At 39.0% G+C, this 15388-nt stretch overlaps 1 protein-coding gene across 1 annotated transcript in view; it reads left to right on the top strand.

Moving 5' to 3' along the window:
- RAB2A (RAB2A, member RAS oncogene family) overlaps window positions 1-14446 on the top strand; it is a 37100-nt gene extending 22654 nt beyond the window's left edge. Inside the window, exons 7-8 of the mRNA XM_035125144.2 lie at window positions 9630-9698; window positions 13197-14446. Of these exons, the coding sequence (XP_034981035.1) occupies window positions 9630-9698; window positions 13197-13292 (165 nt within the window). The 3' untranslated portion in view covers window positions 13293-14446. The remainder of the gene's footprint in view (window positions 1-9629; window positions 9699-13196) is intronic.
- The last annotated feature ends 942 nt before the right edge of the window (window positions 14447-15388 follow it).

The raw sequence follows: 15388 nt of genomic DNA, 5'->3' as shown, positions 1-15388 counted from the left end.
TCTTCCAATTTCAGTACACATGCTTTTAAAATATACTTGAGATGGTCCTTTCGATCACTTTCCCAGAGGTCATGGAAGAAATGCTGGTGCTTGAATAATAAATGAGGCTGGGGGTGGGGAGCAGGGAGTCTGCTGGAGATAATGGTGGCAGTCAAGTCTCACACCGGAAGTTACTTTCAGAAGAGAGATACTAAATCAGGAGTGTCAGTTACAAATGGATGTGTGGAACCAGACTTTAGCCAGTGAACAGCTAATGGTCACATTCACAATTTTCATGATTTTACCTTACTTGGATGCCCAAATATAATTGTATTTAAACATTAGATTTTTCTGAAGCTTAGTTCCCCCCCCCTTAAAACTGAGTAATGTACCCATGTAATTGTTACAAGTCCAGGGGAAACTAAGTTTCTTACAGAAACCTTGAGGCACGGAACCCCATGTTGGGCAAGAAGATTAGCCCAGTGGCTTTCAGAGGGGCAGACTTGAACTTCTTATTCCTCAATCGGGACATATAAAGTTTAACTCAGTCGCTTGAAAGCTGAGTTAATTGACCCCCATCTCTCCACCTCATTCCTCAGTTCCACATAGTTTTAATAATTGCAGTCCAGTGCACCTTCCTCTCTAGGAGTAAGCCCCATTAAACTTGGTGGAGTTTACTTCTGAGTAAAAGCTGGGGTCCGCTAGATAAAAAGAATATGTGGTTTTCTTATCTTCACCTTTTCTTACATTGAACAAGTTTTTTGTATAAACTAATCTGATGGAGGCAGATGCTTCTGCTTTTATCAGTGAACAGCAATAATCTACAAATAAATGAACTACTGTGCATCAACAAATCTCATGTGAAAATGCTCAGGTAAAACTGGGAAAGAAATGACCTAGCTGTAGTATTTGGGTACTCGGCCATGGCCCCATTTTGCCTTCCCCAAATGCTTGCTAAACACTTACACCAAATTCTGCATCCAACCCCATTTCCTAGTCTCATTATATAGTTTAACACCTTCTGAGCTTTAAATATGAAATTGACGATATCATATGATTGTGCACCAGGGTGCCCATCCAGAATTCATGTTGCTAACAAGTGGTAGACTTCAATTTTATTCATTATCCTGTGATGTTAGGAGGATAACAGGTACAATGGTACCTTGGAAGTTGAATGGAATCCGCTCTGGAAGTTCGTTTGACTTCTAAAACATTCAGAAACCAAGGTGCAGCTTCTGATTGGCTGCAGGGAGCTCCTGCAGCCAATCAGAAGCTGCAGAAGCTGCATCAGACGTTCGGGTTCCCAAAAATGTTTGCAAAGCTGAACACTTACTTCCGGGTTTGCAGTGTTCGGGAGCCAAAACGTTCAACTTGCAAGGTGTTGTGAACCAAGGTACGACTGTAATGGGAAATTCTCTGGGACACAAATAAAGTTGAATCTGACCTTAATGGTGGAAATGGTTTATGCTCCTGAGATTGGTCCTGCTTTGGTTCAAAACTGTTTTGGGAAGGCATAAACTTCTTGATGAATATTTATTCTATAGTTCCACATTTTCTCTGACTTCAATGTATTAAGTCTATCATGTTAGCCAAGGAATATGGGATTTATATCATCCCTTAGTAATATGCTTGGAACATCATGTGATAGGTGAGGATTTTTCCCTGGCATTTTGTTCATTTTACTTAGGTGTTTGTTTGTTAGTTGGTTTTTGCAATTTTATCTTGCTTTCCCCTCTACAAATCACTCTTGAACTCCAGTCCTACTTGTGGGTTCCCGTAAGTGCTTAGTTGGATGCTGAATTAGATGGATCTTTGGCCTGATCCTGCCGCCATGTGTGTGATTTCTTCCTTCCTACTGCAGTTTTCACTACTTTTTTCCTTTATATTCTGCACTCATGACTTCCCCCCTCCCTCCATTTGCCTTCATCCCACATATCTCCTTTCAGTTCTCACTCTATCGCCTGCAGGTTTTAGGGTCTCTTGCTCCTTTCCTTTTTGTCTTCTGAAACTATTGTATTACAGTGGACCCTTGGGTTATGTTACCTTCGGGTAATGTAACTTTTGGGTTGTGAACACAGCAAACCCAGAAATGTATTCTTCCGGGTTTCACTACATGCGCAGAAGCGCTCTATCGCGCTGTGTGTGTGCACAAAAGCAGTGCCTCTGCTTGTGGACTTTTCTGGGTACGTACAGACCCCTGGAACGAATTACATTCATATCCAGAGGGTCCACTATACTTTCCACCACAGATCACGTCCTCTCACAATTTAAGTCATCGTTTTTATTTCCTTCCGCCATTCCCCTTTCTGTTTTCACAGAACCCTCTCTAGTTTTTCCTTAGTCTTTTCCTTTTCCATAAAATTAGCTGTACTAGAAGTACTTAGCCCATCTGCAACTAAAATTATTGGTAGAGATTAGCCCAATAATAAAATTGTTGTTGTTGTTGTTGTTGTTGTCGTCATCATTATTTACTAAAGTTCTTATCTATCTTGTTCATCTTGTCTAGATTACCTCAACATTCTCTATTGGTTTTTCCTACTACAGTGGAACCTCGGTTTTCCAAAACATTTGAAAACTGAAAATCAAAGGGCTGTCAGCAAATTCAATAAAAAAAAATGAAAACCGTGCCTCGGAAGTCACTCAACTTCCGAGGCACGTTCGAAAATGGAAGCATTCACTTCTGGCTTTTCGGCATTTGGCTTTCGAAAAGTTTGGCAGTCGAAATGTTTGAAAACTGAGGTTCCACTGTACCACTTATCATCTCTCACTTCAAAGTACCTTGCTAAAATATGCTGCTGTTGTAATTTCTCCCTTGTTCGTAAATCTGGTTTCCTCTCAATTGCCATGAACTGAGCCATAGTCCTCAGAAAGTTAATTCATTAGCTCTTCCTTAAAGGCACCGTTCATACTTCATGGTAAATCATAGTCAATAGTTCTTCCACTGGAGATAAACAAACCAGACTCTCTGGCTTGGCATTATGTTTTGCTCAAGAAAACTGATTTGTGAGAAGAACAAATTTGAACTATCATGGTTTGTTTCTTCCATGTACTAGTGAAGTGGTATGGTTTATTGTTTAGTGCAAATTGGTCTAAAGAGACCCTAGTACAATTCTCACAAATTCAGGGTACTTTTAAACTAGTAGGTAATATACAAAAATTAAGAAGTGTTTCTCAGTTTTTAAAAACTTGCGGACACAAGACATGCATCTACCAGCAACCGAAGTAAGCATACAGAATCTTATATGTAGCCCACTGCTGTGTGTTCAACATCTGTACATCAAGTCACAGATTAAACATTGGCATTGTTGAAAGGACTATAACAGATTATTTTTTGAAAAAGAGGGAAAGGAGCTTCTCTATTTGCTGCCTCAATATTATGCTTAGTAGTAGTAGCTATGGCTGCAACAAAAAATGGCTGCTGCATGGATGCACACACCAGAAAATCTGGCCCACAGTTTGAGAACCACTAAATTTTAGCGTCAGGGAAGATTTCTAAAATATTTTAATAACAGTGCTTGAACAGGCCAAGGATTTGTGGTTTTGATAGCATAGGGTTTTGTCAATGCACAGAGTTTAGTCAAACACTGTGCATAAACAGAATGGATTTCTGCTCACACAGCAGAACATATTCTTCTTCCTCTCTGACCTGCAGCCCCTCTGTGCATCCAAAATGTGCTCTGACGGGCCCGCAATCCACCAGAGCAGATTTGGGGAGCAATGAAGGGGAAACAGAAGAAAGGGAAGTCCCATTGCACAAACAAAAGTTTGTTTTCATAACATTGGATTCCAGCCACATCCTCAATTTCTGAGAAGCCTAAGCTCTGATGCATAATAATATTTAGTGAATTGGGGGGGAAGGACCTATACTATTAGAAATTTTCTAGTTTAATATTGAAAATCATTGACCATTGTTGTTGTAGTTTAGTCGTTTAGTCGTGTCCGACTCTTCGTGACCCCATGGACCAGAGCACGCCAGGCACTCCTGTCTTGCACTGCCTCTCGCAGTTTGGTCAAACTCATGTTCGTAGCTTCGAGAACACTGTCCAACCATCTTGTCCTCTGTCGTCCCCTTCTCCTAGTGCCCTCAATCTTTCCCAACATCAGGGTCTTTTCCAAGGATTCTTCTCTTCTCATGAGGTGGCCAAAGTATTGGAGCCTCAGCTTCACGATCTGTCCTTCCAGGGAGCACTCAGGGCTGATTTCCTTAAGAATGGATAGGTTTGATCTACTAGCAGTCCATGGGACTCTCAAGAGTCTCCTCCAGCACCATAATTCAAAAGCATCAATTCTTCGGCGATCAGCCTTCTTTATGGTCCAGCTCTCACTTCCATACATCACTACTGGGAAAACCATAGCTTTAACTATACGGACCTTTGTAGGCAAGGTGATGTCTCTGCTTTTTAAGATGCTGTCTAGGTTTGTCATTGCTTTTCTCCCAAGAAGCAGGCGTCTTTTAATTTCGTGACTGCTGTCACCATCTGCAGTGATCAAGGAGCCCAAGAAAGTAAAATCTCTCACTGCCTCCATTTCTTCCCCTTCTATTTGCCAGGAGGTGATGGGACCAGTGGCCATGATCTTGGTTTTTTAATGTTGAGCTTCAGACCATATTTTGCGCTCTCCTCTTTCACCCTCATTAAAAGGTTCTTTAATTCCTCCTCGCTTTCTGCCATCAAGGTTGTGTCATCTGCATATCTGAGGTTGTTGATATTTCTTCCGGCAATCTTAATTCCGGCTTGGGATTCATCTAGTCCAGCCTTTCGCATGATGAATTCTGCATATAAGTTAAATAAGCAGGGAGACAATATACAACCTTGTCGTACTCCTTTCCCAATTTTGAACCAATCAGTTGTTCCATATCCAGTTCTAACTGTAGCTTCTTGCCCCACATAGAGATTTATCAGTAGACAGATGAGGTGATCAGGCACTCCCATTTCTTTAAGAACTTGCCATAGTTTGCTGTGGTCGACACAGTCAAAGGCTTTTGCATAGTCAATGAAGCAGAAGTAGACGTTTTTCTGGAACTCTCTAATTTTCTCCATATTCCAGCGCATGTTTGCTATTTGGTCTCTGGTTCCTCTGCCCTTTCGAAATCCACCTTGTTCTTCTGGGAGTTCTCGGTCCACATACTGCCTAAGCCTGCCTTGTAGAATTTTAAGCATAACCTTGCTAGCGTGTGAAATGAGCGCAATTGTGCGGTAGTTGGAGCATTCTTTGGCACTGCCCTTCTTTGGAATTGGGATGTAGACTGATCTTCTTCAGTCCTCTGGCCATTGCTGAGTTTTCCAAACTTGCTGGCATATTGGGTGTAGCACCTTAACAGCACTTGCCACTTTTGTCCTTGATTTTGGTAATCTTTGTACGAAATGTTCCTTTCATATCTCCAATTTTCTTGAACAGATCTCTGGTTTTCCCCATTCTATTGTTTTCCTCTATTTCTTTGCATTGCTCATTTAAGAAGACCCTCTTGTCTCTCCTTGCTGTTTTTTGGAAATCTGCATTCAGTTTCCTGTATCTTTCCCTATCTCCCTTGCATTTTGCTTGCCTCCTCTCCTCCGCTATTTGTAAGGCCTCGTTGGACAGCCATTTTGCTTTCTTGCATTTCCTTTTTCTTGGGATGGTTTTCGTTGCTGCCTCCTGTATAATGTTACGAGCCTCCATCCATAGTTCTTCAGGCACTCTGTCCACCAAATCTAAATCCTTAAACCTGTTCCTCACTTCCACTGTGTATTCATAAGGGATTTGATTCAGATTGTATCTTACTGGCCCAGTGGTTTTTCCTACTTTCTTCAGTTTAAGCTGGAATTTTGCTATAAGAAGCTGATGATCTGAGTTACAGTCAGCTCCAGGTCTTGTTTTTGCTGACTGTATAGAGCTTCTCCATCTTTGGCTGCAGAGAATATAATCAATCTGATTTCGATGTTGCCCATTTGGTGATATCCATGTGTAGAGTCGTCTCTTGTGTTGTTGGAAGAGAGTGTTTGTGATGACCAGCTTGTTCTCTTGACAGAACTCTATTAAATATAAATTAACATTGAAAGCCACCAGGTGGCAGCATGCTACATGAAGAGAAAAGTCAAAGACATTATTTTAATGTTCTGTAAAGAGAAAGTATTTTTTCTTTTTGTAGCAAAAGTCATGTTCATAAATATTGAGTTTTATTAAATCAACCATTTATTTATAGGTGTTCTTGTTGTGCATACTAATATGCCAATAAATTTTGCATATTTGTTGACAAGCTGCAACCTACATATTGTCTATCTTTAAAAATGAGTCTTGTCTTGTCCCCATGTTAAACCTATAACATTTCCATATTTTGCATCCTCAGTCAGATTATGTGGTTATGGATTTATTTAAACTAAGATAGATTGGCATACCCCTGAGTCTTGACACCAAAAAAAGGGAGAGAAACATGTAAGACTTTGGTCTGAAATCACACAATGTCATTAGGCTTTCTCAGTCCTACCCACTGAGATCTTTTCAACTAGAGATAGAATCACAGAATTGTAGAGTTGGAAGGGATCCCGAGGATCATCTAGCCCAACCCCTGGCATTGCTGGAATCTCAAGTAAAGCATTCCTGACAGATGGCCATTCAACCTCTTCTTAAAAACCTCCAAGGAGGAAAGAGAGCCCACAACCTTCCAAGGTTTGACATTGCACTGTCAAAACAGCTCTTACTGGGTCCTACCTTCCAGAGTAGGAGAAAACAAGCTGGTTCTCTCTTCCATATGACAGCCCTTTAGATATTAAGATGGCTATCATATCTCCTCTCAGTCTCCTCTTTCCCAAGTTAAACATACCCAACTCACTCAACCATTCCTCATAAGGCTTGGTTTCCAGACCCTTGATCATCTTGACTGCTCTCCTCTGCACATGTTCCAGCTGGTCAATATCCTTCTTAAATTGTGGCACCCAGAACTGGACATACTAGCCAAAGAAACCTTTTGGTATTATTTTTAACCTCTCTTGCAAGCTGGAACTGATTCCGAGCTTTGGCCCACCTGACATTCTCTCTGCAACTGTTGGCTACTCATCCTTACTCTTCCTTTGGGATTTCTCCTTTCTTCCATTTCTTATACATTCCCCTTTTCTCATCTCAGTTCCTCTGTAAGCTCCATATGCAGCCACACTGGTTTCTTTAGATGCCTCCCGCTTTTCTTTCTTGTTGTGCCTTGAAGATGTTGGAGTTAATGCGGCACATTCAAAGTCTACCACTGACCTATGATCACCTTCATAGGATATTGGCATTATTTTGCCATTATAATGGATAATTGTCAGAAGCCATGAGTTTTATTGGAGTGAAAGAGTAAGCATATTTTAACAGTTATACATTTACATAACATGAAATGGAGAAATTGCAAGCATTTTATCTAGGTTATAAAACGTAAGAACAAACCATGGTTTTTATTTGTGGCTTGTTTGGGAAGTGCAAACTACAAACCACTACCTCTTGTTGGCGTTTCTTTCATATTGGCTTACCATGACATGTAGTTTAGGCCACTATCTGTGTAGACAGTCATAAAAGAGCATGGGAGCCTCCCACTTACATGGGACTTCAATCATGACATTTTAGGTGCTGTAACCTGACCTTTATTTGCCATTGGTACACTTCTTAATAGATGTCTAAATAATGCCATACTCCTCTTTGCGTGTGCACATGATTTGGATTTAATGCCTGAATTTTTAAAAAGTATTTTAAGGGTGAGCTGTCCAGATGAACTAATATTTGAGAATTTAATTTTTAAAAAATTGTTTTATGAAAACAAAGCGGATTGCATAAGAGATTGCAGTTGTATGAAGTTCCAAAGTTATAAGTAGTTTTCAATTACTATGGCATATTATGCCCTTGCAGTAATTGGTGTTTTATCAGAAGCCAAAATACAATGTATTTCTTTTTTTATATATTGAAAACTTCTATTTCTGAAGAATGCAAATCAATTCAGTGTTGGCTGAAAGCCAATTTCTGAGCTCCAGTGCACGTTTGAAAAACCTACTCACTTCCTAAGTGCCTTGTGAATCTGCAATGATTAATTCTTCTCATTATTTTGCTGCAAATTCTCATGACCCTCTGTGATGATTCGATCACCCACTTAGAGTTTATGCATATTCATATCTTTCCACTCATGGCTGCAGTTGTTCAAGTCTCCTTCACTGGCTGTGGTATGCACTTGGTGCAGTAATTGAGCTGCAGTAGATTGATTACTCTAGGGAGCTGTAAGGCCTTTAAAGGTGAAAACATATCAGTCCTGTTAATTAGGAAACAAAGCTCTGGTGGCAAGTTCAGCAGTCAAATGCTTCCAGTGTAGAAATGAGGAAAGGTATGATTTGTTCCCCTCCATGAACTCTGTTTACTTTTTAATATTTGAATTAGATTTGTGACCAGGCGTGGCAAGCTTGAGTAGATGATAGCTGCATTGTAGGGTTGTAAGGAGTCAAAAGAACTTGATGTGCGATATTGGCTAACTTTGCTACTGCCATTAAAATCTTACATAGTATATTGTCTTTCAAATTCTTCTCATAGTATTAAATGGGGAAACAAAGCCATTTTGTGCATTAAATAATAATTGGCTAATATGTTAGGCATGATAATAATTAAAATGTTTCCTGTAGACTTTTGGGAGCGGGAAATGTTTTCTACTTTAAGATCAGGCATCCCCAAACTGCGGCCTTCCAGATGTTTTGGCCTACAACTCCCATGATCCCTAGCTAACAGGACCAGTGGTCAGGGATGATGGGAATTGTAGTTCAAAACATCTGGAGGGCCAAAGTTTGGGGGTGCCTGTTTAAGATGATACCTTTCCATCATGTGTAAGGTTGTCATTATTTTTGTGAGAAATTTTGAAAACAGTGGGAGGGAAGTTTGGCTTTCTTGAGCTAAAATGCATCTATTGTAACACTGCTTGCTATGTAAACAATAATAAAGCTAATTCAGTTTCAGAAGCCTAATGATAAAATGCAAGGAAGGAGAGCAGCGGGATGAGATAAAAGTTCAGGGTGATAAGGATCAACAGGAACTTCGTTTTGTGGACATAGGCAGACATTGTGCTGTGAAGACACAGAAGTTACTCAATTGATGTTCTGAACAACACTCTTGCACTTATGTATCTTGTAGATATTGTCCATATACTTCCTTTTTTTTTACTATATCTATATAAGCAACTTCACTAAAGACCCCTGAGTAAACTTAGCAGTCATTGAATACTGTAATGTGATATCGTTTTGTGGCTCAGGACCTGGTCAAGTAACAGGAAGCTGAGAGTAGAAAGAAATGGACAATGCTGCAAAGGATCAGATAGCCAATGGTACAAAAAATTGTCTGTGTGAGATTCTGCATAGCCACTTAGAGTATAACATTATGGGCTAGATTCACAAGTAGTTTGCTTTAAAAGTTGCTAAGTTGCCCATTTGTGCGAAGAGGGGGCTCTGCTTAATCTTGTTACATACTTACACACACACAATCCTAATCCCTCCCCTTCCTAGAAGACTTTCCAGCAGGCACTGGAGGGCCCTTCATGTCATCTTCACTGGGAGATTCACACACACCCTACCTTTACTGGGAGAAGAATTCTGTGCTTCTATTGTGCTATATTTATGAAGTGTACATATCCATAATTTGGATTTAAAGTCTCAAACTATTATTTATTTTTTCAGGCGTTTATTAATACAGCAAAGGAAATCTATGAGAAAATACAGGAAGGCGTTTTTGACATTAATAATGAGGTAAGTTCTTCAAATGTTAGAATGCTGTAAGAGACAAAATAACAATATTCACATCTTGCACCAAGCTTGTTACACACACTGAATGTATGCTGAGCTCCTTGTATACTCTGTTTTTGGGTATATATAGTTATAATTGTGGAGTATGAAGTTCCCCTCTCCAACCAAGACTCAACTTTAAATCTTCCAAAGAAAAAGTATCCATCATTTGTATCCATTTCTCCATATGATATCAGCAACTTTCAGTACAAATGAGTAGTCAAAGTAGTCAAAAGGATAATTTGTTTGCCACATGTGGGTTGGGTACTGTCAGAGACAGAATAAATATGAGACTTGCATGAAAATTTTACTATATTCAAGATTTAGCATGCTATCTTATGTGTAATTACATCAGAGTAAGGCCTCTTGAACTTGGGATTTGTTTCCAAGTCAGTAGCCATAGGACTGAGGTGTTCTATATATTTGGAATTTGTAATCTCTAGTTTTGCTCATTTTGAGAGATTTGAAAACCATATTTGAAAACCATATTTCAAATAGGTGTACATACCATCCATGTCTGCACATTCTTTAGTTCATGGTTGTTATATTGATCCATGCTGAGATCTCTGTGGTATGTTCTTCAAAGTCTCATAATCTACTTCCTTAATTGAAAATGACAGATTGTCATAGACTGGATGGTCAGGGCTAGTCTTTCATCTCTAGGTCACCGATTCATTAATTGGGAATCTAGTGGCTGGAATCCAAACAACCACACAAATAATTTCATACATCCTAGGGAGTTTTGAGCATGAGAGCGAGGGGTCTGAAGGGGTGAGTCAGGAAACAGAGAGGGAGTGCCAGGGCTCTGACAACATCAAAGAGCCCCTGCTCCATAGGCAGGAAGAGAGGGAGGCGGAAAGAGTGGACAGAAATAGGTCAGACAGAAGACCCGTCCCCCCGACGCCGGAATTGCGGAGGAGGGGGAAAGGGAGGCGCTTCTCAGTTCCGAGGCTTTTATGCTGGTCCCGAACGCGGAAGGGGGTAGTGCAGGAATCTGACTCGAGCGGGTAGACATGAAATGAGCAATCCGTTACACTGTAAATAATGTGCACCAATAAAAACGTCTGAAAGACAAGCATGTGGACAGTCGTTACGCAAGAGTAGTCACAACACACCCTGACAATTATGTTTTTTCCTGTTTGCCTTTTATTTGGCAAATGGCTGTGATGAAATAGAATTATAATATTTCAGACCTAGAGGGTATTAACTGTCAGATGAGACCTTCCCCCATTTTTACAAACACATTGCTTAGTAAAACGCTTTGTGTTAAAAATTCACATCTCTGGCAAAGTCGTCATATGCACTTACTTTTAGAGGTCTCTTCTGCCCAGCATCTGGAGGTTTCAGTATGACCCTGCAACAGTTCCTCCCTTCATTTATGAGTCTTTAGAAAAGAGGAAACCGCTTTGCGGGGTTGTCTTCAGAGTTATTCCTCCATTCTTCTTTATTCTCAGTTCTTCTGAAGACTAAATACTGGGGAACTAATATGAGTTAGTTTTTCTTTTCTTAAATTGTGCAGGATTCTACTGTTTGGTTATTTTTCACAAAGTGACATCACCTTACTGGTTTTCTCTGATGACGATTACCAGTCTCCAGTAGTGAATAATAAGTAATTTGAATGTGGTCTTGTGTGTTGAGAAATTATTTTTATTATCTAATAGAAACTGTCTGAAAACCAACATGTGCCCAAAAGTCAAGGGAAAACTTATTTGAACAGGATAGTCGGCTCATAAAAGTGATGGAGTGAATTCACTTTGTTACAATGTCACCAAATCCATATTAGGGCAATTACCTCTTGAGACCAACCAAAATATCACAAAATAGTGTGCAAGTTTTCAAGTTCTCCAGAACTCTTCATCAGGCTAGATGGTAAACAGGGTGGTGGGGTGGGGAGGGGCTTTTTTGGTTGGACAGCAGGTGCAGGCTCCATGTCTTCAATGACAACTATTTTATTATGGGTCTAACAGCTATCTTTATATAAAGAAACAAAATAGCTGTTTCAGTGTTATTTAAATTTAAAATTTGACACATACAATACTTTCTGAAAATGAAGCTTCCTTAGAGCAAACGTTGCATCTGCACAAGTTGTATTACTGATTTTGTATTAGTTCTGTCCAGCCGCCTCTGCGTATGAGAGAGGTTTATCCATAACAGCACATATTATAACCTTCCCCTGTTCATGCTGGGCATGTTTCTGCTGTGCCTTGAAGAGCTGCAAGCCCCTGGATGTGTGTAAATGAAGTGTGGCAGGGTCTAGGATTATCAGGAATAGTGGTATGACTAGCACAAGACCAGCATGAGAAGGCTGAGTTACACTATATACTATGTGTCTCTCCTTGTTTTCCCTAGTACCATTTGAACTACCTCATTCTCATCTGATAACTAAAGAACATATGGTTTAAAGTTAGCAGTGGATAGCATATATATTGGACAGTAATCATTGGCTCTGAAAAATAATGCTTGTTGTATCTGTCGAGTTTCATATAGAATCTGACTGCTTTACTGTGCCTTATGGAGATTTGATTGCCGTATGCTGTCAAGAGCCAACAGTGCATGCTATTTACTTGGCTCAGTGCCAAGTCTGGCTCCTTGATTCCTCAAGAAGTTGCTACCAGCCCAGAGGGGGCAAAACCAATGAGCCATAGGGCATGCTTTTTATTAAAGAGGAGTCAAAGAGCGAAAAGAAACCACATCAGCTGCTGTCAATACTGAGCTAGTGCCAGAAACCCCAAGGCTACTACTGTTGCAGAACAACTGCCAAGCACTATAAATCTGAGATTTACTGTGACGCAAAGTTTCCTTAAGAGCTTAATTTCTGAAGCTACTGTATTACTTTTCTTAAAGTGCTGTATTTTTAGGTAAAATCCACTTGAGGGAGTGTGGGTTAGGATATAAGTGTAAGTTTGATGAATGAAAGAACTACTCTGTGTGTGGTTCTTGGCAACTTGCCATGTCTTTGGGGATCATAGAAATTATTGATGACACAGAACACTTGTATGCCCTTAGTCTGTACAGCTGACTCAACATAGAAGGAAATGCAGTCAAGAGAAGAAAAGGGTTTGCTGTGTGAGACCAGAAGAAATCTGAACTTACTTCTTTTGGTGGGACCAAAGCTTTATTAGGCATATTAAGGATTTCTACTGTTATGAAACAGTTTGAAAACCTTCAGTGTATAGGTTGCCTACATATATACATTAGTACTGGCAAGGATAGATTATTGGATTCTGTTGTACAGAAGTGGTGAAAAAATGAAATAATATATCCTGTTCTTGATTTTTGTTTCCTTAATTGCTACCAGACATTGTTTTTAATAGGATTTCCCCCCTACAGCTTGATTATCATGAAAAGGAGACAATAAGTTTAGATGTTCATAAATCAGAAGTGGATTAAGTACTTTAAAATGCTGTAGCTTCTGGCAGTGTTCCAAAAATATTAATGTGCATTCAACTTTTATTATTTCAGGCAAATGGCATTAAGATCGGCCCTCAGCATGCTGCTACTAATGCAACACTTGCAGGCAATCAGGGAGGACAACAGGCTGGTGGAGGCTGCTGTTGAACCTATTTTTACTTCCTAGCTGCCTGAAGGGGCCTACTAACTTGTTTCACCCTCCCCCGCTCAATTTCAACTACGACATGAAATTATTGTAAGATGGCATCATGTTGCAGAAGACTTTATTCTTCAAATTCTTGTACAACTTTGAATAAATGGTTAATGTTCACTTAAAAGACAGGTTTTGGAGATTGTATTCATATCTATATTTCCATTTGATTTCTAAGTCAATTGATGTGATTATTTTTTGTTAAATGTTGTCTTGTGCCCTTGACTACGAACTGTATTAAACACTACAAAGTCATCTGAGTATTTTAATCAGTTTGTGTAGTTAGGTTGCCCAACTACAGTGGTTTCCTAATGTTTAATATTGTAGAACTGTCTTCAACTCTTGTCCATTTTCAAGGCTCTAAAGAAAAACAGAAGGACTCTTTTCTGTATTTATCATTTACTTTCTGTATATATAGTTTAATAACTTGCTTGGGTGTATTTGCCAAGCTATAATTCTTTAATGCATTTGCATAAATTCTATACATTTAGAGCTTGGACTACAGAAGCATTATTAGGAATTTGCTTAGATGCTGAATTTTAAACCTTCTTGACATTGTTAGCATGTTTGTCCTTTTGTCATTATCCTAGAGTCCAAAAATGCTTTATGTATAGTATTAGAAGCTACATATGCCTATTTTAATGCCAAATGTTTGCTATTTGCTCACAACTTCCACAGCACCTCTTCAGAAATGGATTAGCTGTTTGCCTTAATTATGTAGGTTAAACATATTATAATGAATGAAAAATACAGGAAGCATTGAAACTCATAAAATGGCACATTATGAAGACTTCATATTTCTTAAAACGTTATTTGCCTCTTCATTTCTAGGTATATTTCCATCAAGGATAGTTTTTCAACTTAGATGTACAGTGGCTGTGTAAAGTTGATTTGGTTCTTTTTCTTTTTTGGTGACAACTTGTAATCTTAATATGGTAAGCATCTTGTCTATTGTGAAGGGGGTGTGACAATAAAACTGCCAGATTGAAAATCCTGATTAAGGCCAAACTTGGAAATGCTTTAGTGCTGTACTCCACATGATGATTCCCCCCCCATGCTTCTAATGAATTAGTATACATCACTGCAAAATAAACTCCTGTTTAATTATATATTTCAAGTAGAGAATATTAATGACACTCTTTAACTATATGAGAACATCTTTTCTTGACCCTAATCTGTATTGCTGGGTTTTCCAGGGTAAACTATTTATAGATATGTTTGAATGGAATTACACAATTCTTACTCTTCCATATTTAGATTGTCTTGGTGGGCATACTTTAGCTGAAGAATTCATTTTGGAGTCCAGTTATTCGTTACAGTTGTATCTCATTTGTTCCTCTGAGTTCAGAGCAGCACTTGAGCTTCACAGCAATCATGAGGTAGATTAATCAGAGAGAGATGGTGACCAGTCTGTACTTAGCAAGGAGCCAATAACTACTTGTTGACAGGTAAAACAAAGCTTATCCATTTGGTGCCTGTTGCTGAGAACTACTTTGTACATTTTAAAAATTACCCCCACCCCAAAAAAACGTTATTTAACAAAGTGAAGGTTTGTAATTTTCTTCAATTTTGAATCTACACATTTAAAGTTGTGTAAATATGTTTCCAGTTTGTGCTACTTTGTCTTCCATGTTATTTTCTTACTTTGAAATTCTTTTATACAAATAGCATGGTTATGGATTTTGGTTCTTAAAATACTGACATCACTTTAAAACTACCTTACATGTAATTAAGGTCCATTTCTAAGCTGATCTTGTACAAGTGATTTTTCCTTACATAATAATACAACTGCACAAGAATTCACAAATGCGTTTCTAGATCAATTGCGAGCATGCGTAGAGTCTCAAAGACAGTGCACACAATCAATTTAGCATTTAGTTATTTAAAGCATTTTTATTCTTCTCTTCAGCTAAAAAGGCACCCATGGTGGCTTAAATGTGATCTGTTTATTCAAAATATTTGCATACCACCCATCATCCAACAGATTTTGGGCTGGTGAACAAGGGTAAATAATGAATTGTTTCTATCATAAATACTAAAATAATCAGTATTA

Source organism: Zootoca vivipara, chromosome 8, assembly GCF_963506605.1.
Source record: "Zootoca vivipara chromosome 8, rZooViv1.1, whole genome shotgun sequence".
Classification (NCBI taxonomy): Eukaryota; Metazoa; Chordata; class Lepidosauria; order Squamata; family Lacertidae; genus Zootoca; species Zootoca vivipara.
This window is presented reverse-complemented; position numbering and strand designations above follow the sequence as displayed.